The following is a 25,997-nucleotide window of genomic DNA, read 5'->3' on the forward strand; positions in this document are numbered from 1 at the left end:
CTTTTTTGCCTTAATTTTGTTCGATACTCTAATATTGCGATTATGGTTGAAATGAATATGGGAAGAGATGACTGAGGGGGGTTCTTGCTGGGATCTACAAATGGACACATTACAAAATTCCAGAAATCTGACAGGGTTGTCAATTCCATTGCAATTCATTTATCCATCAGCAGCTGTCACTGGCCACAAAGGCTACTGTAGGTCTTTTTACCCTAACATGCACTGTATGCAAGGAGTAATAGTCAATCCCCAAAGCTATATTTAAAATATATTTTGCTTGAAAATCCATATGTACTGTACATCACATGCAGAAGAAGCATCAGCTCTTATGTTTCAATGGTCAAAAAGTTGTGTGTTTGTGGGTTGTTGTTTTTTAAGGGGCAAATTAAAATATCTACTAAATACATATTTATTTATTTCCTTATTTTTAAAATGTGCACACCTCAATAGCCTTGACGCGTTAGAATAGAAGTTAAGTATCCAAACATTTAAAATGAAGCTTTATTTGGTTTTAAGACGTCATTTAGCTGTACACATTTACAAATGACAATGCATGTGTGACAACAGAATTAATCATTTAAACATACCGATTTTATTTTTTGGCCCACAAAGCATATCGATGTTAATACAAGTAACCTGCTCTTCAATAAACTAACTGCATATTCAACAACGAAACAAAGCCAAAAGAAGAAGAAGTAAAAAAATAAAACCAGAGGAGCATTTGTCTTGCCACAAAGGGCAATTCCTTTGTTTCTTTGAATAATGACAATTTTTCACTCCTCAGCTTCAGAACTGTTTAGAAATCCTTTTGTGAGTGCCAGGTGCTTGTCATTACAGATCACGCTGCACCTTTGTCCACACTGCGAACCCCTATATGTTACACAGAAAGCAGGGAAGGAAAAGCAGAAGTTTAAGTGTGGTCAAGAGGAAATGATGATACCCCACAGCGACCAGAGTCATGAGAAGGCCACCAATCTTCTTCCCAGCTAGTCCAACCCAATATCCTGAAGCAGAACCAACATGGTGACCTCCGGATTTCATTAGACTACAGCTCCCACTACTCCTGAAAGTTGCCCATTGTGGTTAGGACTCATGGGAGCTGAAGTTCAAGAACATCTGGAGGATGCTACAGTGGCTTCCCATGTGAGAGATCAGCAGTTGAGGAAAACTCTCTCCCTACCAGAACATTGGCAGCCATGTCTTCAGCGTTATAGAACTTGGAGCAAATCAGAGACTACTCTGTTCTTCAAGTAGGACTCACTTCCCTAGCAAATATCTCCAGATGTTCAGAGAACTTGGGGTCAAAATACCCTTTGAGGCATTCTTCTCTGTGTGTAGCCTCTTCTCTCCACATCTTGAATGTGGGCACACATATCCCGATTTTATATAAATTGGTTTCATTCATTTCCCCCCCAGTTCTCCTTTATATGGAGAAACAAGCATGAACCACCATTGTGTCTCTCCAGATACGAGGAATACAAATGGTGACAACTAGTCAGGTGATATGTCTCTGAGGAATTTGGAATTTTCCACAAAGGAGCGAGGAAATGTTGATATAATGTTTAACATCCCTTTTGTTGTATGTTTGAGTTGACTGTGAATCCAGTCCTTCTCCTTTCTTATCTGATACAGTACACAGGACTGCAGTGTAGGACCCCCTTCCAGAAATCTGCATTACCAGTGTGAACAGGTTTACCCATGCATGTTAGGCCTCCTCAGTGGCGTAGCGTGGGGGGTGCAGGGGGGCCAGCCGCACTGGGCGCAACATCTGGGGGTTAGGGTTAGAGGGCGCAAATCCACGGGTTAGGGGGTGCAGATTAGGTTAGGGGGTGCCTTGCCCCGGGTGCTGACAACCCACGCTACGCCACTGGGCCTTCTTTCCTTCAACTGTCACCTGGGGTAACCATTCCATTGGACTTCCTCAGTAGGAGACCTAGGAAGTGGGGCTCATTCCACCAGCTTTGCCAAAACACCAGATCTCCCAGGCACCTTCTAACCCTGAACTATGCCAGCTGGTCATTATAACTGTTTAAGAATTGGTGCCTGAATTTGATTTTTTCCCCCTCTTCCCTCCTGGTTCACTTTCCCGTATGTGTCATGTGTTTTTTTTAGATTGTAACTCTGTGGGGCAGGGTCTGCCTTGTTTTAATTTGATTGTATGCAATCCACTCTGAGAGCCTTTGTGGCCAAAATGTGTGGCATAAATGCTCTAAAGAAATAAATGCATAAGGGATTGGCCAATCTCCAACCCACACCAATTTTGCATGTGTATTTTAATGAGTCTGTCCTATTTAATTTTCTTATTTAGCTGTGTGTTTTTTTCCACGTGGAAATCCATATTTAAATCCATATTTAAATGCCCATTGTATCACAAAATGTGTTTTAAAATGTGTTTAATTGAGCCAAATTGCATTTGATTGAGTCGACTGGTCTAGATCTCCCAGACTGTTTATGGATTTTTAAAAATGGATTTTGTTATACTCTTATTTTAAAAGGCACTGTTTGCGTGTTTTGTTGCTGTGTTTTGCTATAGTAGTCTTGATAAACCTATACTGTATTTGATGCTTATGGTTTGTAGACCAAATAAACTGAACTCGAAGAAAATGCATTTTGGTATTGTTTTTTTAGCTGAGAATTGTACTGCAATATTCAGAGAAGTGTGAAACCTGGAGGCTAATTATGCTCTGATCTGTATGCTATACTGGTCTGAATACAGGCCACACTTTTCAGCTAAATCTGACTTGCATAAAACCTGAGTGTGAACCAGAAGCACAGTCTAACACATACATAACCCATGATTTAAGTAATCTCATTTTAGGGGTTTGGCCTATATTTGGGGACAGCTTATATTTGAACCAATACAGTTTACATTTGAGGGGGTTGCAGATTGAGTCAGTTTGCTTTAAACATGTGAATCAACGGAAATATCCCTCCATTTTTATTTCACATAAACATTTCTTTGCACACACGGAGCTATCTATCCCTTTTCAAAATTGATTGGGAAAGCCTTCCTCAGTGGGCGAGTCCCACATGTGCCTTTAAGCCCCCATGCCAACAAGAAACGCTGGAAAAGAAAAAAAAATGTTGACAGAATTACTTCAAATAAAACAATTCACTTGCGCAAACTATGCTTTTAAAGAACAACCAGTTCCTTCATTGCACTAGAGATTACAATCTGCAGCCATATTTATTGGGCGTAGTCAATAGAGTCAAGTCAAAAGATCTACTACATTTAACTATAATATTAAATAATATGTAACTTTCTGAAACACCGTACTTAAGACAGCTAAGAATTTAGGCTATATCCATCCATGATTTAATTCCACTAAAGCAGTAGTTTTCAAACTGTGTTCTGCTGGGAAACCTTGAAGACCCTCTGGGACCTATCAAGGGTTCTTCAACGTGAAGGCCAACATTGGTGGACAAGCTATATTCAGAGGCCCCTTCTTCACTCTACATTCAAAACCATATCATATTGCTTTAAACAGGCGTGGCTTCCCCTGAAAGAATCCTGGGAAATGTTGTTTAATGAGGGTGCTGAGTGTTGCTAAAGGTAAAGGGACTCCTGACCATTAAGCCCAGTTGCAGACGACTCTGGGGTTGCAGTGCACATCTCGCTTTACTGACCGAGGGAACCAGCGTACAGCTTCTGAGTCATGTTGCCAGCATGACTAAGCCACTTCTGGCAAACCAGAGCAGCGCACAGAAACGCTGTTTACCTTCCCGCCGGAGTAGTACCTATTTATCTACTTCCACTTTCAGATGCTTTTGAACTGCTAGGTTGGCAGGAGCAGGGACCGAACAATGGGAGCTCACCCTGTTGCGGGGATTCGAACCGCCGACTTTCTGATCAGCAAGCCCTAGGCTCTGTGGTTTAGACCACAGCGCCACCCACCCACTGTTGTTAGGGGACCCCTATTCTGCTCTCAGAGCTACAATTGCCAGAGTTCCCTTGGATGGGGGACTGATTGCTGGAGCTCTGGGAGGGGAACAAGAGCTGCCCAGGATTCTTGGGAGAAGCCACAGGTGTTAAAAGTAGTACAATACTGCTTTGAATGGATAGTGAAGATGAGGACAAAGTACTTAGCAGTACTGATCTTCTGCCGCAATGTACAGCTATAGGGGAGTGTTAGCATCACCCTCAATCTCACTTCACTCCACCCTTGTCCAGGTAAGCTGTAGCATCATCTGTGACCTGAGGGCAGCTGTGCAGCTCTGACCCACTGGACCAGCCACTAATTGATGTGGTCATATTTGGGCACCTTTTCAATCCACAAAGAGCAACGTGGAGGCTCAGAAGGCCAGAGACTTGTTTCAGCTGAAAGCATACTTAAGTGAAGATCTACTGCTTAGATCTCTGAGTGATATGCAATAACATATCCAAGGATTTCTGACTCCCAGTCATTCGACAAATAGCGACAACTAAAACAATTCTGTGCAAAGATCCATCAGCAAGTTGTGCATCTTGGAGCTTTGATGGTCCCCAACGAAAGAGACTTTATGCTTAAGAGTGCAAGGGATTCTGCTGTGTCTGGCCTTGTGCTAATAGCTTATCTCTTCGTTGCCTGTAAAATATGAATATGTATTGGCAACCACCTTCAATCGTGTCTGCTAGCCAGTTTTAGAGTTTATGTAAGAAACTGATCTGTTCAGTAAATCAGATGCACATTGATACTTGGGCTTGTGGAACCTGGACAATAACGTTGCAGTGTGGATTCCAGCCACTCCATTCCATTTCTCACCCCAATTTATATGCTCCGTCACTCAAAAGGCATTCCAAGGCCATTGAGCGTGCTCAGTCGCCACAGGGCTGTATGGGGAAGCTTCTCCCTTAAAGAAAATGCTGCAGACCCCAGGATTCCTCCAAATCTACCTCCTTCTTTTGCAAGGGAGGTGCTGTTTTGGGTAGATAAACAGCAGCATTCACAGCCGGTGCACTTGAAATGCAGGAAACAAGCTAAATTTGCAAATCAAGGTCTGAAAGTCTGCTTGCCCTGGAATCCTCTGCAGCATTCAGGACTTTCTTGGAAGATGATGTGTTAATGTGTAAAGTGTTGCCTTACAATAGGAAGTTTAAAAACCACTGCATTAAAGTAGGGTGGAATTAACCCAGGATTTTAATTTGGCCTATGATCAATGAAAAATACTACTTCCATCCTAAGGGGAAGATTGGGGGGTAAGGAGACCCTCCACTCCAATGAAGAAACATACAAACAACACATACAGCAGCATCAATGTTCAGAGACATATTTTGTTTCTCAGAAACTGCCATCTCCAGCCCTCTCTTTGCAAGCTTGGATCATCTCCCTCGGAGCCTGCTTCCTCTCGGTGACCAAGCCCAACCAAAACATGAAGTCAATGAACCACGTGGTTGGGTTGAAGTTCAAGCCAAGCTCGCTAGCTGAATAATCAAACGGAAAGGTGTGGTGGTAATTGTGGAAGCCTTCGCCTGGAAAACAGAACCCAGAAGGAACAGAGAGTGGGGTCAAACGGTAGAGAAGAAAAAGAAGTGGGTGGTGACCCCAATGATCAGAAGCAAAAGAAGAGAAGACCTTTAATGTGTGCTAGAAAACAGTTCATTGCAGAAACTTCTGTGCCTTTTCAACATTTTGAAAATAGTACGTAGACATCGCTGGTTTCATAATAATTAGAAAGGAACTACTCCATCTTAAAATGCAGTATCTACTACATCCTGGACTCACCTAGTGGGCCCCCCACCCCCAGGTAACTCTTACAAGCCATGATGGTTAAGGGCCAAGTCTACACACAGTAGGATGAATATCTTCCTCTTGTTCACATTGTTGGGTTTGTTGGCATCCATCTGATTCAAGAGACAATGGAGTCTGCCTCCAGGGGTGAACTCAAACGGCTGTGTTGGCAGCACAGAAGTGACCTCCACAAGAAAGTAATAAAGAGACTATCTGGACAGAACTGGATAGAACTGTCTAATTAAAGCAGCAATATAAGTGATGCTTGGACCCCCATTCGGAGCTTGAAGTATGGGTACCCCCAAAAAAATTTAAAATCTGGCTGTATAATTTGGAACTAATGTGATTTGGAAATAATGTGATTTGATTGGCCTGTTAATAATTAAAAAAAAAGAAGTGACCTCCCCGGGGTACCAGCCTGGGCAGTGTGTATTGAGGTCCTGAGCTGCCCAGACAACAAGACTCCCCTCTCAGCCGCATGTGTGGCACCAGCTTGGCTGCAACAGCTGAAGTTGATCCCAGACCAACCGACTCAAAAGTGCTTTGGATGCCTACTCCAGAACAATATTAGCACAGTATTAAAACCTTCAAAGTGCCCTACAACATGTCACAGCAGAAGGGTTCCAAAATCTAGCTTTTAACAGCCCATTCACCACAACCCATTGGAAAAGCACTGCTTTGGCAGAGGTGGTGGAGAAGTAAGCTTTATTTGCTGTCTTTAGTGTCCTCTCACCTATGATTGGTTGTCTTCTTCACAAAACTTGAATCTTTCGCACTTTAGCTGTTGTCACGTCTGCATCATTCTCCAGAGGTCCCCTAAGAACCAGGGGGCCATCTGGATCTGCAGCACCAGAGAGGGAAATCAGGAGTCATCATGCTGATGACCTTTTCCACCTCACCATTTCGCAGTGAGACCAGGGAGTCAACATGCCAACTGAAAAGTCCTTGGGACATTCAGGAATCCCTTGAATTTCATAAGCCTCTAGGAGCAGACCATTGTAATGGGTCCTCCATCCCTGCAGGGGGGGGGGGGAACTGCTATTGTCAAACTGAACTCCACTAGGAAATGTTTGGTCCAGGACAGCAAGCCAACAGAAACCTCTCCCAACACCAACTCATCTAACACTCTGTTGTAAAAACCAGATTGAGGTTATGTCTTGCCACGGCTCAGTGATGTGCTAAGTCAGACCCAGCTCTACTTGGTATGCTGTGCTGGTCCCGGGGGGAAGGTACTGTTACCGTAGTCAGAGTTCGCAAGATGAGAGGCGAGGTCCGAAACAGGGAGCCGGGCGGGGACAGGAACTCATGAGGATCAGAAGCAGGAAGCCGGGCGGGGAACAAGAACGCTGGAAGGTCAGAAGCAGGAGGCCGGGCAAGGAACAGGAACACTGGAGGAACAGGACTGGATGCTGGCCGATACAGCTCTTCAATGATGACGTTGCTCCTGCAACCTGGGACCGGGCTGACTGACCTTTATCTTCTCTAAGGCCAGGGGCGGTCCCGGCCCCCAGGAGCCCCGCCTCTCCTGGCCTTAAGGTGAGCACTCCTCCTGGGAGAAACCAGTTCCCTTCGCCTCTCTGCCCTAAGCCTCTGCAGTTCAGGAGAGGCTGAAGGGTTACTGGGCCCCGGGGGAGGCTCACCTGTAGGCACTGAGTCCTCAAGCACCTCTGGGGCCAGAATGGTTTCACCTGGTGCCTGCTCCTGAGGATCTGACACAGGTGCAGGCTCCTCAGAATCTAGGCCTTGCCCCAGTTCAGCCGGCCCTGGAGGCGGGGACTCCTGTGCAGGCTGGGATTCCTCTGGTTCAGCCTCTGAATTGGAATCCCAGGCCATCACATATGCCACCTGAAACCCTACCTGCCTGCACACTGTCTCTCCAGAGTGGTACGTGCTCTGGTTATCTCTCGCTTGGACTACTGCATTGTGCTCTATGTGGGGCTACCTTTGAAGATGACTTGGAGACTACAACTAATCCAGAATGTGGCAGCCAGACTGGTGACTGGGAGCAGCCACCAGGACCAAATAACACTGGTCCTGAAGGATCTACACTGGTTTCCAGTACGTTTCTAAGGACAGCCTCTGAGCTGTGACCGCCCACAAACCACTGTTGTAAATCTATACCGTTTTCCTCTTCCTCCTCCCTGGAAAGGTCAGGATGGGGGAGGTGGTCTCCAAAATTCCTCTTCCTCTGCCTATGTCTCACCTGCCCCATGACAACTCCAGCCTGTGTTGATGCCATACCTGAGGGACAAAACTAGGTCACACCACGTGGCCCACCCAGCTCATCCACCCAATTTTCGGTGACAAATGCCAGATTGGCCAACCTCAGCCACCATCAAATTGTAAGCGAGTGATTCCTTATTCTGGACTGACCTTAGAAGAGCGGTGTCTTTTTATGGACTGAGGATAGCAGGGAAAGGAAGATAATAGCACCGTATTCGGCTTAAATGAATAGACAGCTAATTGCTGTTTTTATCAGCGTCAGCCAAGAAGGCTGAATGAACTCAGACAAAGGGGGGAAGTATGAGACGTGATCGGTAATTGAGAGCAAGGGTAGAATTATTATTAGAAGCGGTACCTGGTGTTTCAAAACAATTTGAGCTGTTTCGGGGGCAGTAGCAAAAATGGGTGCTGCCAGAAAGGCGGTCAGCCCAGTGAGGCAAAACTCGGATGAGTGGAGACCTAGATCACCTGTAAGGCAGGAAGAGGGTGGGATGGACAAAGGGGACCTTTATTTAAAGAAAAGAAGTGGTGGGCAAGAAAAGAGGGCTTAACTCTTCTCCTAACCATTCCTTGCCCCCTGAAAGCTACATCCACCTTCAGCCAGTGTGATGTAGTGGTTAAGAGCGGTGGACTCGTAATCTGGTGAACTAGGTTCGTGTCTCCGCTCCTCCACATGCAGCTGCTGGGTGACCTTGGGCCAGTCACAGTTCTTTTAAGTCTCTCAGCCTCACTCACCTCACAGAGTGTTTGTTGTGGGGGAGGAAGGGAAAGGAGAATGTTAGCTGCTTTGAGACTCCTTCGGGTAGTGATAAAGCAGGATATCAAATCCAAACTACTACTACTACTACTACTACTATTCTTCTTCTTCTTCTTCTTCTTCTTCTTCTTCTTCTTCTTCTTCTTCTTCTTCTTCTTCTTCTTCTTCTTCTTCTTCTTCCCCAGATCCAAATTGGACCCACCTCACTTTTCAGCTCTTCAGTTGAGACCCAGCCTGTCAGCAGGTCTAGACCCTCACCCCAAAACTAGCTCTGTCCTGAATCACTCTTGGGTCATGCAGCAGAGGAGCTTCATTGATCCGTTCTCCTTATAAATCATTCCCAAGACAGGAAGATCAGCAACAGCAGTCTCATTCACTTCTCTCCCCTGCCTCCTGCCTTTGCTTTTTATTCTATTATGGGGTGGAGAGAGACCAATACAACCACCGTGAGTCTTTATTTCAGTCCAAGTGAAATGAAAGCTTATGCCGCAATCGTCTTTCAAGGCGCCATGGATCTTTGTTGCCTTTCATGGTCACAAGCCATTAATTCCAGTGACCTTCCCGTTGCATCTGTGACCTTGAGATCCGAGACAGAATGTGCACGAAGGCAGCGTCGCATCCCCAGTGGCTTCCGGATGCTGCCATTTTGCATTTCTGATTTATATCCCTTCATTCTCTTAATGTAGGGCCTGGCCTACATAAACTCCAGCAAGGGCATTTGTTGGCTGGTAGGGGCATATTTGGCCCAATAGAATGTGCAGCTGAATGAACCGTTGGGAGGACTGCTGGTGCTATTGAGTCCAGTAGCACTGCAAGAATAAATTAAGGGGCATCTGCATTTGTTGGCATTTGTCGGTATCGAAGGACAATGGAGTCCGCTTCTGGGGGTGAAGCCAAACTGCTGGAGAATCACAATAACTCATAGCTGCTGCCTCATATGTTGTTTTTGCTGTGTTAGTGGTACCAAAGTGACCTCTCTGGGGTGCAAGCCTGGGCAGTGTGTCTGGAAGACCTGGGATGCCCAGATGATAAGACTCACAGATGTGGTCCAAAGGAAAGCAGAGCAATATGTTTGGCTGCAGGAGTTGCCAGAAGGAGGCGAGCAAGGTGCCATCCAACTGTCTCTAAGCATGGAGACTGCAGAATGCCAGTCTGGTTAAGATGGGGCTCTACTGGCTGGCTGGATTACTGCAGTGCTAAACCATTGCACAATAGCACTATCTAATGCTAGATTAATAGCTGAGTCTCTAAATCTAGCATTAGATAGTGGTATCATGTAATCCAGCAAGCCAGTAGAGCCCCATCTTAACCAAACTGGCATTCTGCAGTCTCCACACTGCAGCCATTTGGGTAACATTTGAAGGCAGTTGTAATTCATCCTCCTCCTGAAATGGTTGTGGAGCCAGTACTAATGGGGACAGAGCTGCCCATCGCCTTTGCAATTCTAAATAAGCCATGAAACGTTGCAAAAACAGTCAGGTCTGGAACCTGAATCTCTGAAGGCCCTCAAGCAAAACCACCCGAAAAACTGTCTTGGGAGAAGGAAACAAGTTCAACATGAAGTAAGGTGTTCATATAGTTGCTTAATTAACTTAACAGTAACTTCTAGAGAAGTTTGGAAGAAAAACCAATGCCATCATTACAAATCAGGGATGAGGAACCTGTGGCTTTCAAGATGTTGTTGGAGGACAGTTCCCACCATCCCTGACCACTAGGGATGCTTGCTGGGGCTGATGGAGTCCCGCAACATCTGGAGGGCTACAGGTTCCCCATCCCTGTTCCAAATGTCTCTGGAGACTGTTTTTGGTACTCACCAATAGCTCCTATAGTGACAAAGGGGTTCTGCCGAGGATTGATGTTCTTGTTGTACGGCCGATTGCCATACATGTGAGCAGCGCTGTTGACCAGCCAAGAAACATTGAGAGAGATGGTGTAACGCAGAACTGAAGCAAGGAAGTACGAATTCCACAAGCTCTCCCCCCAGAAGTACCAAGGCACAATAGTAGGAACGACGAAACACATCAGCACGACCGAAGCCTTATAGTGCCTGCGGAGAAAGGAAAGCAGTGACAGGTCTATGGCTGCATCGCACGAGGGGAAAAGGTCTACGCTGCTGAAGGCCAAGTCAGACAAGTGAGAATAGAAGGTAACAGAAGCCAAATTAGTAAACCATAGACTGCAGTATATATTTAGTGTAAAGCCAAAGAATGGGAGACAAACTTACTTTTTGTCTCAAGAGAAACCTGCATGAAAATCCTGGGGAATGCTGTCAAATATTATTTTATTTTTATTATTCCTGCATTGCAATGGGTTGGCCCAGATGATCGTGGTGATCCCACCCAGCTCTATAGTTTGGGTGGAGTTTGGGAATCCAAAGGGTTCATAATTACAATTTAAAGTTTTTATTTTGTTTGTTATTAGTATGAAAACTGGGAAATTCATGAAGGGAATCTTGGTCGACGTTAGAAAAAATGTTTTAAGAATAAGAATTGATGCATAAGTATTGATGTTTAAGTTTGGATAAGATAGAATTGGACTTTAAAATGAATTAAATTAAATGCAAGTAAGGTTAGCAAAAATAAATTGAGGAAAGGGATGAAGGAGAAAAAGCAAAATAATAATATGTTAAATTACTAAGTTAAAGTTGAGAAATAAGTAATAAGGATTTAATGAGCTAATAATTTGAATTGGAATACAAGAAGGGGAGGTGTGAGGAGGTCTGAGAAACAAGTCAAAAGAAATTAAGTAATTGAAATTTTATGTGTGTGTGTTTTTAACTGTTTTTAAGTTTGGTATTTTTGTATGCTATTTTTTGTTTATTTTTATTTTGTTCTATTGTGGAAAAAGCTAATAAATATTCATTAAAAAAAATAATAATTCTATGATTCTATATGGCAACAAATTTCCAGATTCTGAAAATTCTGATTCCAATTGCCCTTTTGAATCCTAAAAAGGTAAAGGGACCCCTGACCATTAGGTCCAGTCATGACCGACTCTGGGGTTGTGATGCTCATCTCGCTTTATTGGCCAAGGGAGCCAGCGTACAGCTTCCGGGTCATGTGGCCAGCATGACTAAGCCGCTTCTGGTGAACCAGAGCAGCACACAGAAACGCCGTTTACCTTCCCGCCGGAGCGGTACTTATTTATCTACTAGCACTTTGATGTGCTTTCGAACTGCTAGGTTGGCAGGAGCAGGGACCAAGCAACAGGAGCTCACCCTGTTGCGGGGATTCGAACCACTGACATTCTGATCAGCAAGTCCTAGGCTCTGTGGTTTAACCCACAGCACCACCTACCCTCGATTCCTATTCTCCTGCATAAAAACCACTGAAGTTTATAAATTCCAGCAGTGAAGTGGGCAGGAAAATGTTTATATTCTACCCATCAGCCAAGTTCTCTAAAGAGTTTACAGTGGTTTGCCCAGTTGGATTCGTGACCTTCTCACTTTTAATACCCAGTTCACATCCATTCATTTGCTTCAGTGATGACTGTAATTATGACTGCTATTATTTATTGAATCTGTATACCACCCTTCATCCAAAGATCACAGGGTGCTTCGCAACATAAAAAGACAAACTGAGATCACAAAATACATCATAAAAACAAAAACAAACCTAGAAGCCCCACAAACGCATTTAAAATGACATAGAATGTTAACCAGGGACGCAGTTGGTTCTGTGGGTTAAACCACAGAGCCTAGGACTTGCCAATCAGAAGGTCGGCGGTTCGTATCCCCGCGACGGGGTGAGCTCCTGTTGCTCGGTCCCGGCTCCTGCCAACCTAGCAGTTCAAAAGCACGTCAAAGTGCAAATACATAAATAGGTACCACTCTGGAGGGAAGGTAAATGGCATTTCCATGAACTGCTCTGGTTCGCCAGAAGCGGCCTAGTCATGCTGACCACAAGACCCGGAAGCTGTACGCCGGCTCCCTCGGCCAATAAAGCGAGATGAGCGCCGCAACCCCAGAGTCAGCCACGACTGGACCTAATCATCAGGGGTCCCTTTACCTTTACCTAGAATGTTAACCAGCGAAATGACTATTTAAAGAGAAACGTTTTCATATGGTGCCTAATGCTGTTGAATCCCTTGGTGGTTCCCCCATCTGGTTCCTCTCACCATTTCTCTGTGTCCAACCAGTCCATGGCAACTAAACACTGGCTCAACCCATATAGAAGCTTTGCCAGAAGTCTTGGACTACAAATCCCATCAGCGCCAGCCAGCATGCACTCATCTCCCGTCAGCGCCAGCCAGCAGGTTGATCAGCAAAGGCTGTATTAGGAGATGTCCAGCATCAGACTTCACTTCCCATACGTTCCCCCCACTGACCCCACTCCCTGCAACCCAAAAAAACGCAGAACCTTTGTGTCCCTCCAAAATGCTGTTTGCTGCACGCAGCCATTTGGAATGGGCTTCGTTGCAGTCTCAGAATTTCTGCTGATTTGTGCAGAGTAACATCATGCAGAGCAATTGTCATTTGCCAGAATTAGTGTCAATGAGGGCAGATTCCTTCCTCATTAATGCAAATGCTTAGAGTGCATTGCCAAAAAGAAAAAGAAAAGGAAAAGTAATTCTGCAGCGGAAAGGCTCACAAGTGCCCAACTCCCCAATGAATTTCTTTAAGCCTTTCTAGATCTGTCCTTTCACTGGAAGGACAGATCCTGAAGCTGAGGCTCCAATACTTTGGCCACATCATGAGAAGAGAAGACTCTCTGGAAAAAACCCTGATGTTGGGGAAGATGGAGGGCACGAGGAGAAGGGGACGACAGAGGACAAGATGGTTGGACAGTGTTCTCGAAGCTACCAGCATGAGTTTGACCAAACTGCGGGAGGCAGTGGAAGACAGGAGTGCCTGGCGTGCTCTGGGGTCACGTATAGTCGGACACGACTAAATGACTAAACAACAACAAAAACTGAATTTTGAATAAATGTGCAATGCAACGAATTTTCATTTCTCAATTAAATTTATTCACCGCTCTTCATCTGCAGATCACAGGGTTGTTTGCCGTATAAAATTGTTACTGTTCTGAATTTTATTGTGTTATTGTCTTCCTTACTGGAAACTGCTGTTCTGAAGAATGCTTTTTTGTCTGTCCATCCCCAAATTTGGGAACTACTGTTTACAGAGACTGGCAGCGGCTCGCAGGGGTTTTGGACAAGGGAGATTTCCAAACCCACCTGGAGATGTTGGGAATTGAACCATGGGACCTTCTGAATGCAAAGCCGATGCTCTACTGGTGAGCTCCAACCCTTCTCCTGAAAGATCTGGCATGCGACATCTCTTGGAGTTAGGGTTTGGCTGTCAGCTCGCCAGCCAAATGCGCCATGTAAAACCCACAGTAAAGTCAGCATCGCATCATAATCATCACACAAATCACATTTGCAGGCTCAGGTCACATAATTCCTTGCCCTTGCAGATCTGCATTTCTGACAAAAAGAATAATCTGTGCAAGCCCTTAGCAAAGCAGAGGTGGGTGGTTGTATTGGTTTCGTCAAGGCTGTTAAATGCTAAGGGTTGTAGCCAATGCTATAGGTAGGCCTACTCGACGCAGACCCACTGAAATCAACAGACATTATTTCAGGGGGTTAATCTGAGTAAAACTTAACCAGAAACTATGTTGAACAGTTTCAGTGTCTGGGTTGTGGCTTACTAAGTTTCACTCACAGATAGGGTTGCTGTATTTCAAAAAGTGAAATTCTGTTGAGCCATTTTGGGACACTATTTTCAGGAAATTCTGGATGCATGGCAGCCCTACTCATAGACCTGCTAAAATTAATGAACTGGTCTACTGGTCTACTACCCCTAGTATCTCAAGATTTGTCATGAGAGCCCTTGGACTAAAATTGCCAACCAAAAGCTTTACTTTTCTGGTTTATCACCACCTCAGTTATTAAAACTGGGCTTCAGGAAAACATATAATTTAATTAGACAGTGCCTATATGATATCGAGTGACAGAATAATCTGGCCACAGTAAGGAAATTTTCTCCATGGTATGATTCTTTTCAACCTGTTCATTTTGACACTTTGGCACCCTATTTGCAAAATTTAACAATTCCAAAATACAGATGCCCTCTCACTTCCACAGGATTGAATATACTGTCCTCGGCTGTACTTGAAGGTCGATTTCAATAAATTTCACTGGGAAAAACAGTTATGTCTCTGTGGAGATGGCAGTATTGAGTCAGTGGCTCATGTGCTACTGGCTTGCACTCTTTATAAAGATTCGAGGTTATTACCCCTCTATTATTGTCCATGCCGGGTTGCTCAACCACTGCTACTGTGTCCTTTTAGCAGATCAAGATGATCAGGTGACAGCAAAAACTGCAAGGTTTTTAGCCAGGGCAATTAGAATAATATCTATTATTTGATTATTGATGTAAACCCCCGAACTGTATTTTATATAGTTAAGTTTTTACCTCTATCTTCAGTACATTTTATTTTATTTTACTGCTATGGCATTCTTCTGAATGATCGAAATTTTGCAATGTCTGTTAACTTCAATGTGTGTGCAGTCGTACCTTGGAAGTCGAACGGAATCCGTTCCAGAAGTCCATTCGACTTCCAAAATAATGAAAAAACCAAGGCGCAGCTTCTGATTGGCTGCAGGAAGCTCCTGCAGCCAATCGGAAGCCACGGAAGCCCCGTCAGATATTTGGGTTCCAAAGAATGTTCACAAACAGGAACATTCACTTCTGGGTTTGGAGTTCGAGAGCCAAAATGTCAGAGTACAAAGGCGTTTAGGATCCAAGGTACGACTGTATTCTGAGTAGGATTAGCCATGGATACAACTCTCTGCCTTCTCCTCTTGCTAAAGTCTTTCCCCCTGTCCTCCATTTTCACTCACTTTCTTTGAAACATGACAACAGGGTCATCCAGCAGGTCACTGAAGTCCAGCTTCCTTCCTTTCTCTATGACATCTCGATGCTTCCGGACAAAGAGCCAGCCAATGTGGGCAAAGAAAAAGCCGCGCTGGGCATTGTGGGGGTCGGCATCCGTCTCCGAGTACTTGTGGTGGACTCGGTGGTCTCGGGCCCATTCAAAAATATCGTTCTGCATGGGGGACGGCAGGAGGGTTTAAGCAATTTGAGTTTGGCTTCACAGGCAAACACAAGCACCGTTTCAAACACAAGCACCGTTCGCCAGAGCAGGAAAAACAACAACTGTTTGCGTCAAATGATATCAGACAAAGTGGCTCGCTTTCCCCCCACCCAATTCAGCCATTCTTTAACCCTTCTAAGTGGAGAGCGAGGGGCTACTTTTACTGATTACAGTGGTACCTCGGGTTACAGAAGCTTCAGGTTACAGACGCTTCAGGTTACAGACTCCACTAACCCAGAAATAGTACCTCGGGTTAAGAACTTTGTTTCAGGATGAGAACAGAAATTGCACGGCGACAGCGGGAGGCCCCATTAGCTAAAGTGGTACCTCAGGTTAAGAACAGTTTCAGGTTAAGAACAGACCTCCGGAATGAATTAAGTTCTTAACCTGAGGTACCACTGTATAGTTTAGAAATTATGTATTGTAATATTTTAAGAGTGAACTTCTGTTTAATTTTTATTTGCTGGCATTTAATTTTATTGTGTACAGTCGTACCTCGGAAGTCTAATGGAATTCGTTCCGGAAGTCTGTTCGACTTCTAAAACATTTGGAAACCAAAGGGCAGCTTCCTATTGGCTGCAGGAGGCTCCTGCAGCCAATCGGAAGTTGTGGAACCCGCGTCGGACGTTCGGGTCCCCAAGAATGCTCACAAACTGGAACGCTCACTTCCAGGTTTGCAGTGTTCAGGAGCCAAAACGTTCGACTCGCAAGGTGTTCGGGATCCAAGGTATGACTGTGCTATTATATTCTAATCCAGAATGCGGCAGTTAGGCTGGTGACTGGGAGAGGCTGCCGAGACCGCATAACACCAGTCCTGAAAGACCTACATTGGCTCCTAGTACGTTTCCGAGCACAATTCCAAGTGTTGGTGTTGACCTTTGAAGCCCTAAACGGCCTCGGCCCAGTATACCTGAAGGAGCGTCTCCACCCCCATCGTTCAGCCTGGACACTGAGATCCAGCGCCGAGGGCCTTCTGGCGGTTCCCTCACTGTGAGAAGCTAAGCTACAGAGAACCAGGTAGAGGGCCTTCTCGGTAGTGGCACCTGCCCTGTGGAACGCCCTCCCATCAGATATCAGAAAGAAAAACAACTACCTGACATTTAGAAGACATCTGAAGGCAGCCCTGTTTAGGGAAGTTTTTAATATGTGACATTTTAATGTATTTTTAATCTTTGTTGGAAGCCGCCCAGAGTGGCTGGGGAAACCCAGCCAGATGGGCGGGGTACAAATAATAAATTACTATTAATTTTACTATTACCAACCGCTTTGCTTCCATTACACAAGCGTCTGCATGCAGAGTTTCGTTCATCTCGAGGATGAATGAGGAGCTCCTCTTGCAAAGGGAGCTACACCCATTGAGCAGCCTGTCATCAGTGGAGAAATGAAACTGCAGGCATGCATGGGCAGTAGCTAGAGCCTAGTTGCTCACCTGAAAGGCCATTGAATTTGCTACAGCCAGGAATATCCGCAAAGGTAGTTTGGCTTTGTAAGATCTGTGACTCCACAGGCGATGGGCCCCTGCTGTCACTCCCAGGGCGGTCACAAAGAAACACAGGTATGCTGCAAAACATAAAGGAGAAACGGGGGGAGGGGGAAGAGAAAGAAATAAAGTGTAAATACCAAGCAATTGCATCTGTTATTGTTCCTTGTTAAAACATAGCTCAGACTCTCATAGGTGTTGCTGTTAGCGGGCTATATTTTCCTAATTACATACCCTCCAAGTATCCTGATTTTTCAGCGACAGTCCCAGAATTACAAAAGGCACCCCAGCTTCTGATTTTATCCCAGAATTCCCATTTTCCCACCAGTGCTGCTGCCTAAGCTGCTTCTGGCGAACCAGAGAAGCACGGAAACACCATTTACCTTCCCGCCGGAGCGGTACCTATTTATCTACTTGCACTTTGATGTGCTTTCGAACTGCTCTGTTGGCAGGAGCTGGGACCGGGCAACGGGAGCTCACCCCGCCGACCTTCTGATCAGCAAGCCCTAGGCTCTGTGGTTTAGACTACAGCGCCACCCGCGTTTTGTTCTGTATCTAGTCCTATATTCCCTGCTCTGACAGTACTGCTCTCTGGGGTGATGGCAAGGCCCCTGGCTGTTTTGCAGCATGCCCCTGAACTCCTATTAGCATATTAGCCTGGAGAAGAGGAGGTTAAGGGGTGATATGATAGCCATGTTCAAATATATAAAAGGATGTCACATAGAGGAGGGAGAAAGGTTGTTTTCTGCTGCTCCAGAGAAGCGGACACGGAGCAATGGATCCAAACTACAAGAAAGAAGATTCCACCTAAACATTAGGAAGAACTTCCTGACAGTAAGAGCTGTCCGACAGTGGAATTTGCTGCCAAGGAGTGTGGTGGAGTCTCCTTCTTTGGAGGTCTTTAAGCAGAGGCTTGACAACCATATGTCAGGAGTGCTCTGATGGTGTTTCCTGCTTGGCAGGGGGTTGGACTCGATGGCCCTTGTGGTCTCTTCCAACTCTGATTCTATGATTCTATGATTTTAGGATGAGCTAGCGCTTGCCCTGAGCAATGACAATGATGGTGGCCTCATCCTGTTGCCTCTCCATGGCCACTGCTGATTGGGCACTCCTAGCAGCTGCTGGAGAATAAGCAAGAGGGGGAGGCTAGGAAAGAGGTACACTTTGGAATTTGCTGGAAAGGCACATGTTAAAGGTATAACAACCTATAAATTGATGCGCTTTTTCACTGCATGGTTTGCCATGTTAAATCCCCGCTGGGATTCCCTCATCAAAGAGTCCTAAATTGGGGGCTTTCAAGATTCCAACACAAGATACCTGCTGTGCCTTGACCTCCCACTCTGATTGTGTACTGTATTGATTAGAACACTATAGGTTTCAGGCAAAAACCATAACCCAAGTTTGTGTCCTTTATCACTCTAATGTAACCCTCCAAATGCAATATGTGTGCCTGGAAGCACAATTCTGGCCTGTTTCCCCAGCATCCCATTCCAGTGGCGTAGCGTGGGGGTGCAGGGGGGGGCCGGCCGCACCGGGCGCAACATCTGGGGGTTAGGGTTAGGGGGCGCAAATCCACAGGTTAGGGGGCACAAATTACTTGCCTTGCCCCGGGTGCTGACAACCCACGCTACGCCACTGTCCCATTCCCCAGCACTTCCCAAGCGACTGGCAGAAGAAGAAGAAGAGTTTGGATTTGATATCCCGCTTTATCACTACCTGAAGGAGTCTCAAAGTGGCTAACATTCTCCTTTCCCTTCCTCCCCCACAACAAACACTCTGTGAGGTGAGTGGGGCTGAGAGACTTCAAAGAAGTGTGACTGGCCCAAGGTCACCCAGCAGCTGCATGTGGAGAAGCGGGGAAGCGAACCCGGTTCCCCAGATTACGAGACTACCGCTCTTAACCACTACACCACACTGGCAGGTGAGAGTACTAAACTCCGCCTGTTCCCAAAGACCCTCTCTGCCTTTGATGGACCATAATCTCTTCTCCCCGTGTTTCATCTGACTGAAATTTACAAGGAACACCTTCTGTTCTACCCTGTCCTCCAGAACTGCAAAAGACTCCTTTGAAGATGTCGGAATCTTTTGAAGATGAAGCTGTCTCCAGCTTCTTATTCCCCATGTCTCTTCAGGGGGGCTTATCTTCTCCCGCCACTAAGATACCACTCTGTGCTTCACCATAACCATATCCCTCCTGTTGCTTTTATATCACTTTGAGCATAGCAGCACTAATACTGCCAAGAGAAAGCCAGCTGTGCTCCCACGTTCTGGGCGCCAACAGAAAGGCTTTCATCCGTGCTCCGTTTTGAGATATGTCAATTTTGCTCCTCATGTGTGGAAACGAGAACAAGGAAGCATCATCCAAACAGATTGCGGTCCCTGAAGGAGTCTCTGCCTTGAAGATTGCACCAAACGAGGTGCATTGTTCTCAAAAGCTGTAAACATAAACCGCGACAATCGAAAGAATCCTTTGTCAACATGGTGAGATGTTTTGGACCACAACTCCCATTGGCCCCAGCCAGTACAACTTGATGGGAATTGTAGTCCAAAACAGCTGGCCAGCACCAAGTTGGCAACAACGGCTGGTTGAAAACTGTGCCTCCAGCTCCACCCCTTTGTGCCATTGCCAGTTGAATTTCTTGTGAAGGATTGCTAGCGCAGATGAAAACACAATGGAAATCAAAACATAATTTTGGATTTTGGAACTTGGGTGCCAAAAGTATCTAAGTTTAAAAGGAGAGAGAGAGAGAGAGAGAGAGAGAGAGAGAGAGAGAGAGAGAGAGAGAGAGAGAGAGAGAGAGAGAGAGAGAGAGAGAGAGAGAGATGTCAATTGCTAATGGCAAGTCTTTAAACGGAATTTAAAACTTTTAAATATATATTTCAGGCTGCTTTTTTCCTAATTTACCCCCTTGTTTTACGGAGCTTAATTTGGAGAGCTGTTTTGGGATGCAGCTACATTTCTAAACTGGTCCATGTTTCAACATGTGTTCTGTAGGGCTGCCATATAAATATTCTCATTTTAAACACTGTTTTGAATTGTTTTACATAAGCTGCCTTACATATAAAGAGAGAGAGAGAGCAGTTTACAAGTAAGTTTATCAGAAGGGGCCATCTTTCAACGGTAGGCACTGTCCCTAGTGTCTCCAGCTAAAAAGAACAGGTAGCACATGAAATAAAAGGCCTCGTATCATATGGCTGAAGAGTCACAGCCATATCATATTCCTGGAAGGGTCATAGCTCAAAGGTAGATCACATTCTGTGTCGAGTCTCCGACACCTCCAGCTGGGCTTGGAAGAGGATCCTGCCTGAATTCCTGAAGAACCACTGAACAATACTGCGCTAGATGGATCCATCTTCTGATTCAGTGTAAGACAGCTTCCCATGTTCACTGCCAGTCAGAACAGGCAGTACTGGGCCAGATCAGCAGTGGAGAACTTGTCGTCCTCCAGATGTCACTGGTTGGCATTCCCATCAACCCTGACTCTTGGCCATACTGGATGGGGCTGATGGTGTTGAACAGCTTCTGGGAGGTGACCAGTTCCAGATGGGGCTGCCATGTTTTTGCTTGCTTGTTGTTATTGTTTAGTCGTTTAGTTGTGTCCGGCTCTTCGTGACCCCATGGACCAGAGCACGCCAGGCACTCCTGTCTTCCACTGTCTCCCGCAGTTTGGTCAAACTTATGCTGGTAGCTTCAAGAACACTGTCCAACCATCTCGTCCTCTGTCGTCCCCTTCTCCTTGTGCCCTCCATCTTCCCCAACATCAGGGTCTTTTCCAGAGAGTCTTCTCTTCTCATGAGGTGGCCAAAGTATTGCAGCCTCAGCTTCAGGATCTGTCCTTCCAGTGAGCACTCAGGGCTGATTTCCTTCAGAATGGAGAGGTTTGATCTTCTTGCAGTCCATGCGACTCTCAAGAGTCTCCTCCAGCACCTTAATTCAAAAGCATCAATTCTTTGGTGATCAGCCTTCTATATGGTCCAGCTCTCACTTCCATACATCACTACTGGGAAAACTATAGCTTTAACTATACGGACCTTTGTTGGCAAGGTGATGTTTCTGCTTTTTAAGATGTTGTCTTGGTTTGTTTTTGCTAATAAAGAGTTAACTCCAACTTCAAACTGTGTGATTAACTGACAGGCTCACTCTGTGACACCTTACTAGTTACAGATCAAGACTGTTGCTATTTGCATAGCCCCACCTTGTTTTCAGGGTCACACTAGACTACAATGACAGCCCAGAGAATAGTTTGAAGGCACTATTTAGCAAGCTTACTGAAGCTAAGTATCGTAGATCTGGTCTGGTCATTGCCTAGATGAAAGATGGCCTTGTTACTCCAGGTACCCAGCTTAGACTTCCATGATGGAACAAATGCAGTATTTACGGATCCTCTAGATGACCAGTTTATTGAGAATTCATCTTGACTTGCTCACACAACGCCTGCACAGAGGTTAGACTATGCCTGGTCTTTATTGAACACCTGTTCTGCTTTGTTTGTGGGGAGGTTATGTGACATTCTGCATTCATCCTGATTTGCTTATGCAATGTTTATATACCCTCCCATTAATCATTCATTTGCCCCAAACATTCCAGTGCATTTTCCCCATAACATTACTGTGGCGATCACACAGGGTCCCCGGACATTTCACCGTCTATTGATCCCTGTGCAACCACTTTATTTCTTGCTGCCACCACCCAGGCCCTACCTGGTACAATACCGAGTCCAGTCAGGGTTAAATTGGAACATAAACTTCTGTTTATTTATTGCAGTTTACCAAGCATGTGGTTTCATAAATGGTATCGGTCCATTACAATCATGGGGTGCCTATCCAGACCTATAACCTCCGCTACCTGCTCTCACTCACTAAACCACCTCTCAGATATTTACTTGTCTTCCTAGTTCCTAACTGTTCCTGACTCAGCTTATTTCGCTACCCTAACTCCACCTACCCACAGACTCTATCCCAATTCACTCCCACTCCAACCAACCACCCAACTCCCAACGAACTCCCCTTTCGCCCCTCCCAGAGCTGGTTTTATAGTCCCTCTGGCTCCACCCCCCTGAGTTCTGATTGGGTAACTTGTTTAACTAATTCACCTTCAGCACTCTCATATGTTAACGTCACAGTTACTAAACACATAACGTCTGTGTGCTTCATTTTTTAAAAAAGTGGATTGGTTGTGCTAGTGTGACAGAGCCCTTTCATTGATTTTAATCACACAAACCAAAATTTCCAGTAAGTGCTTGCTTTCCTCCCACAAAATAGTGACAGTGAGAGGGGAGAGTGTTGCCCTTAAAAATAAACTGCATTTCTTGGGTTGCCAACTGAGCGCCCAAATGGTCTGGTCTGCTCCAGCGGTTGCTTAATCTGCAAGCAAAACCTTTCCCCAGCAGGCAGTTAAGCATCACCAGCGAATGTAAGCCAGCCAAGATCTTCAAGGCACAGCTACTGAGGCTAGCGGAAATGTTGGCAACCCTCCAAAATGCATAAATATCATGGTGGCATATTGAGAAATGGGCCTTTTCACAGAGAAATGGGCCTTTTCACATTGTAGGCACCGACAAGAGCACACAAGGACCCATCTGAATCGAGTGAGGAATGAGGCGGCCGAAGGAAGGAGGGAAGGGCTGACTACAAAATCTCAACTGCGATGATGAAGCGACTCTCAATGTGACTTTGTGGAGCCCGCTGGGGTGTCGCTAGCACTTAACTCGGTGTCTGATGAGCCACATTATAAGCAGCGGGGATGCGATGATACCTTTCCTTTCCGCAATCAATAGCCCCCGAGGTCTTGCTGCTGAACATAAAAAGCCTTTTACATCCCATCTCACTGCCCGCTTGCTTGCAGATGGCATCTCCATGAGTGGTAAAAATTAGGAGGGCTTCGGGGCTCGATAGGCAGGTTTGCAGAGATCAGCTTGACTGCAGGAAAAACACAGAAGCTAACAGAAGCATCTGTATGCTTCCATTAGCGGGAGGTCACGGCTTCAGCTAAATATATGTCGGATAACGCTCAGTCTCCTCTTCTCCTTCACACTTTAACAGCAGGGCATTCGCTCTGACAATTTTTTAAAAAAACCAAAACACCTACAACCCTTAAAAGAAAGTGCAGAAATTCATGGTTCTGAAAGTCACAGGGTACATCTTCCAAATCAGGATCGTAATCAGGACCTTAAACCAGCCCCGCAGCAGGCAACCTGTATATTTATTTATTTTTACCTTTGCAAATGCAGAATTTTACACAGACAAGCACCAGAATTTCATTTTTTTTTCCAGCCCACGTCTCTTCCGACAAGCTTATCCTTGTATTCAGGGATATCACATTTGCCCAACACTCAAAAGCATCGTATTTTTGCACCTGGGAAAAACGTGATACTTGCCCAAGATAGCAGAATCATCAGTGTTGTTGTGATAGCTCAGCGGCATGTGGAAATGGTGGAAAGATAATAACAGAGGAAGGGGAAAGTACTATACACTATCTGCTTGAAAACAAGCTTTAATATCCCACCAAATCCCATCAACATTCTCTCAGATTTCTCAGATGGGCTATAAAAACAATAAGAAAGCATCTTAATCAGATTCAGATATCGTAAACATTAGTATCCTCTCAATTGTGTTATATCTATAGTTCTGCGTGTCAAAGAAACCATACGAAAACAGAAGCACTGCCACCCTTCTCTGAATTTTTCAATTCAGCCAAATAACGTGTTCGAAAATGCATGTGCTCAGGCAGAATGCCCACAAAACGCAGGTGTTAGCGAAGATAACACAGATGCGTTATTTTAGAGGTAATTGCTTTGCCAAAATGTATATATTAGGCCAAATTGCACACAAGGATGTGCCTAGTGAGAGGAATTCACGCTAAAATGCCGGTGAATTTCCGTGAGTTCTTCATACAAATTTGCAAACTGATGCGGAACTGTGGAGAAAGCAACTTTTGATTGTAAAAATGAGAAAAGGACAGAAAACAAAATTCAGATCTAGCCTCCCCGTGGCGTGTCAATGCAAGTGTTAAGCCACACTGTGTACCACTTTTCATATAGCAATTCCTCATCACTTTTCTTACAGCAAACAGTCCAATATTAGAGGAAGAGACTTTGTTGGTCAAGGCCTCCCAATCAGCTTTAATTGTGTAGCCTGAATTTTCTGGCATATGATTGAATCCCACCTGAAAATAGCAACAGTTTGTAAGACCCCTCAATGCATCCTCAACTAAACAGGACGTAAATCAGAGGGAGGCCCAATCTTTGTACAGACCAAAGGTGCTGCTTTTCTGATTATAATTGTGCTGAGGAGCCAAGGCTTGGCTCCTGAGCTTTAAAAGTTTAGAACACAGTCAGTTTTCTGAATGTTTAATGTGCTGACACAGACTCTGCAAAGAAAGGCAATTCCCCTGACGCTTGCACTTAGCCCAAATTTTCTCTCACCCTAAAGCCACTTATTTACAGGCACTAAGCAATCAGTCCAAACGAAAACACATCCCAGGGGTGCAGAGTATTTTAAACAATGAATTCAATGACACTGACCTATATTTCAGCTAACTGATGGTAAGTGGAACAAGTCATCAGCTGGTGTTGTTGGGTGGCAAGGATTGTGATTCTCAGTTCAAATCTTGGCTCTGCCTCAAATTCACGGATTAGTTTTAGAAACATTTCCCAGATTAAAAGGTAAGGGGACCCCTGACCATTTGGTCCAGTCACTGCCGATTCTGGAGTTGTGGCGCTCATCTCACTTTATTGGCCGAGGGAGCCGGCATACAGCTTCCAGGTCATGTAACCAGCATGACTAAGCCGCTTCTGGCGAACCAGAGCAGCGCACGGAAACGCTGTTTACCTTCCCGCTGGAGCAGTACCTATTTATCTACTTGCACTTTTGACGTGCTTTCGAAATGCTAGGTTGGCAGGAGCAGGGACTGAGCAGCAGGAGCTAACCCTGTCGTGGAGATTCGAACCGCCAACCTTCTGATTGGCAAGTCCTAGGCTCTGTGGTTTAACCCACAGCGCCACCCACGTCCCAGATTGCATGGTGGCAAAGGCTTATTTTGCCAAAGTAAGTGGGTCCTCGTGATGGGGGAACCGTGGCCCATCCTGGGTCTGTAGCACCCATACAGTGAGGTGAGGAACCTGTGGCTCTTCAGGCACTGTTGGACTCCAACTCCCATCAACCCCAGCTGCATGGCCTGTGGCCAGGGATGATGGGAGTTGTAGTTCCCCAGCCCTCTTGCAGTGGCTGTGTTATGGGCTGCATATCAGGAGAGAAGGCTTTTGTCCACTGAAAGGAGAAATCTACTTTTGAAGGGATGGCTTTGGACAAGGGGACAAGAGAGATTGCTCACTAGCACAGGTTTCTTTACTGGCTTTGTCATAAGAATTCTAAGATGTCATAAATAAAATGAATGTTCATAAGCGTGCAAGGTAAACACACACCGGTATATAAACCACATATCTGAAAGAGTACAGGAGAGAATCCTGAAGCCATCTTCATCCTTAAGAACTATAAATATTTCTCTGTAGAGTGAAGTATCTTGGAAGAAATCTTTCCCAATAGTTCTTTCCACAAATCTTGTTTTAAGGGCATATTTTGTGTATGAATAGCGTAGGCCTATGAACTGGAGTCAAGAACTAAAGTATTTACCATCTCCAAAAATGGCCCACACTGACCAGGTAAAGCAGGGGTCAGCAAACTTTTTCAGCAGGGGTCGGTCCACTGTCCCTCAGACCTTGTGGGGGACTGTA

At 45.3% G+C, this 25,997-nt stretch overlaps 1 protein-coding gene across 1 annotated transcript in view; it reads right to left on the minus strand.

The window, feature by feature from the left end:
• Positions 1–2,600: 2,600 nt before the first annotated feature.
• Positions 2,601–25,997, minus strand: part of SCD5 (stearoyl-CoA desaturase 5) — a 43,582-nt gene continuing 20,185 nt past the window's right edge. Inside the window, exons 2-5 of the mRNA XM_081925275.1 lie at positions 17,215–17,345; positions 15,532–15,737; positions 10,503–10,735; positions 2,601–5,449 (exon numbers count right to left, since the gene is read on the minus strand). Coding sequence (XP_081781401.1) covers positions 5,259–5,449; positions 10,503–10,735; positions 15,532–15,737; positions 17,215–17,345 — 761 coding nt within the window. The 3' untranslated portion in view covers positions 2,601–5,258. The remainder of the gene's footprint in view (positions 5,450–10,502; positions 10,736–15,531; positions 15,738–17,214; positions 17,346–25,997) is intronic.

Source organism: Podarcis melisellensis (assembly GCF_964234715.1).
Source record: "Podarcis melisellensis genome assembly, chromosome: 9".
Taxonomy (NCBI): domain Eukaryota; kingdom Metazoa; phylum Chordata; class Lepidosauria; order Squamata; family Lacertidae; genus Podarcis; species Podarcis melisellensis.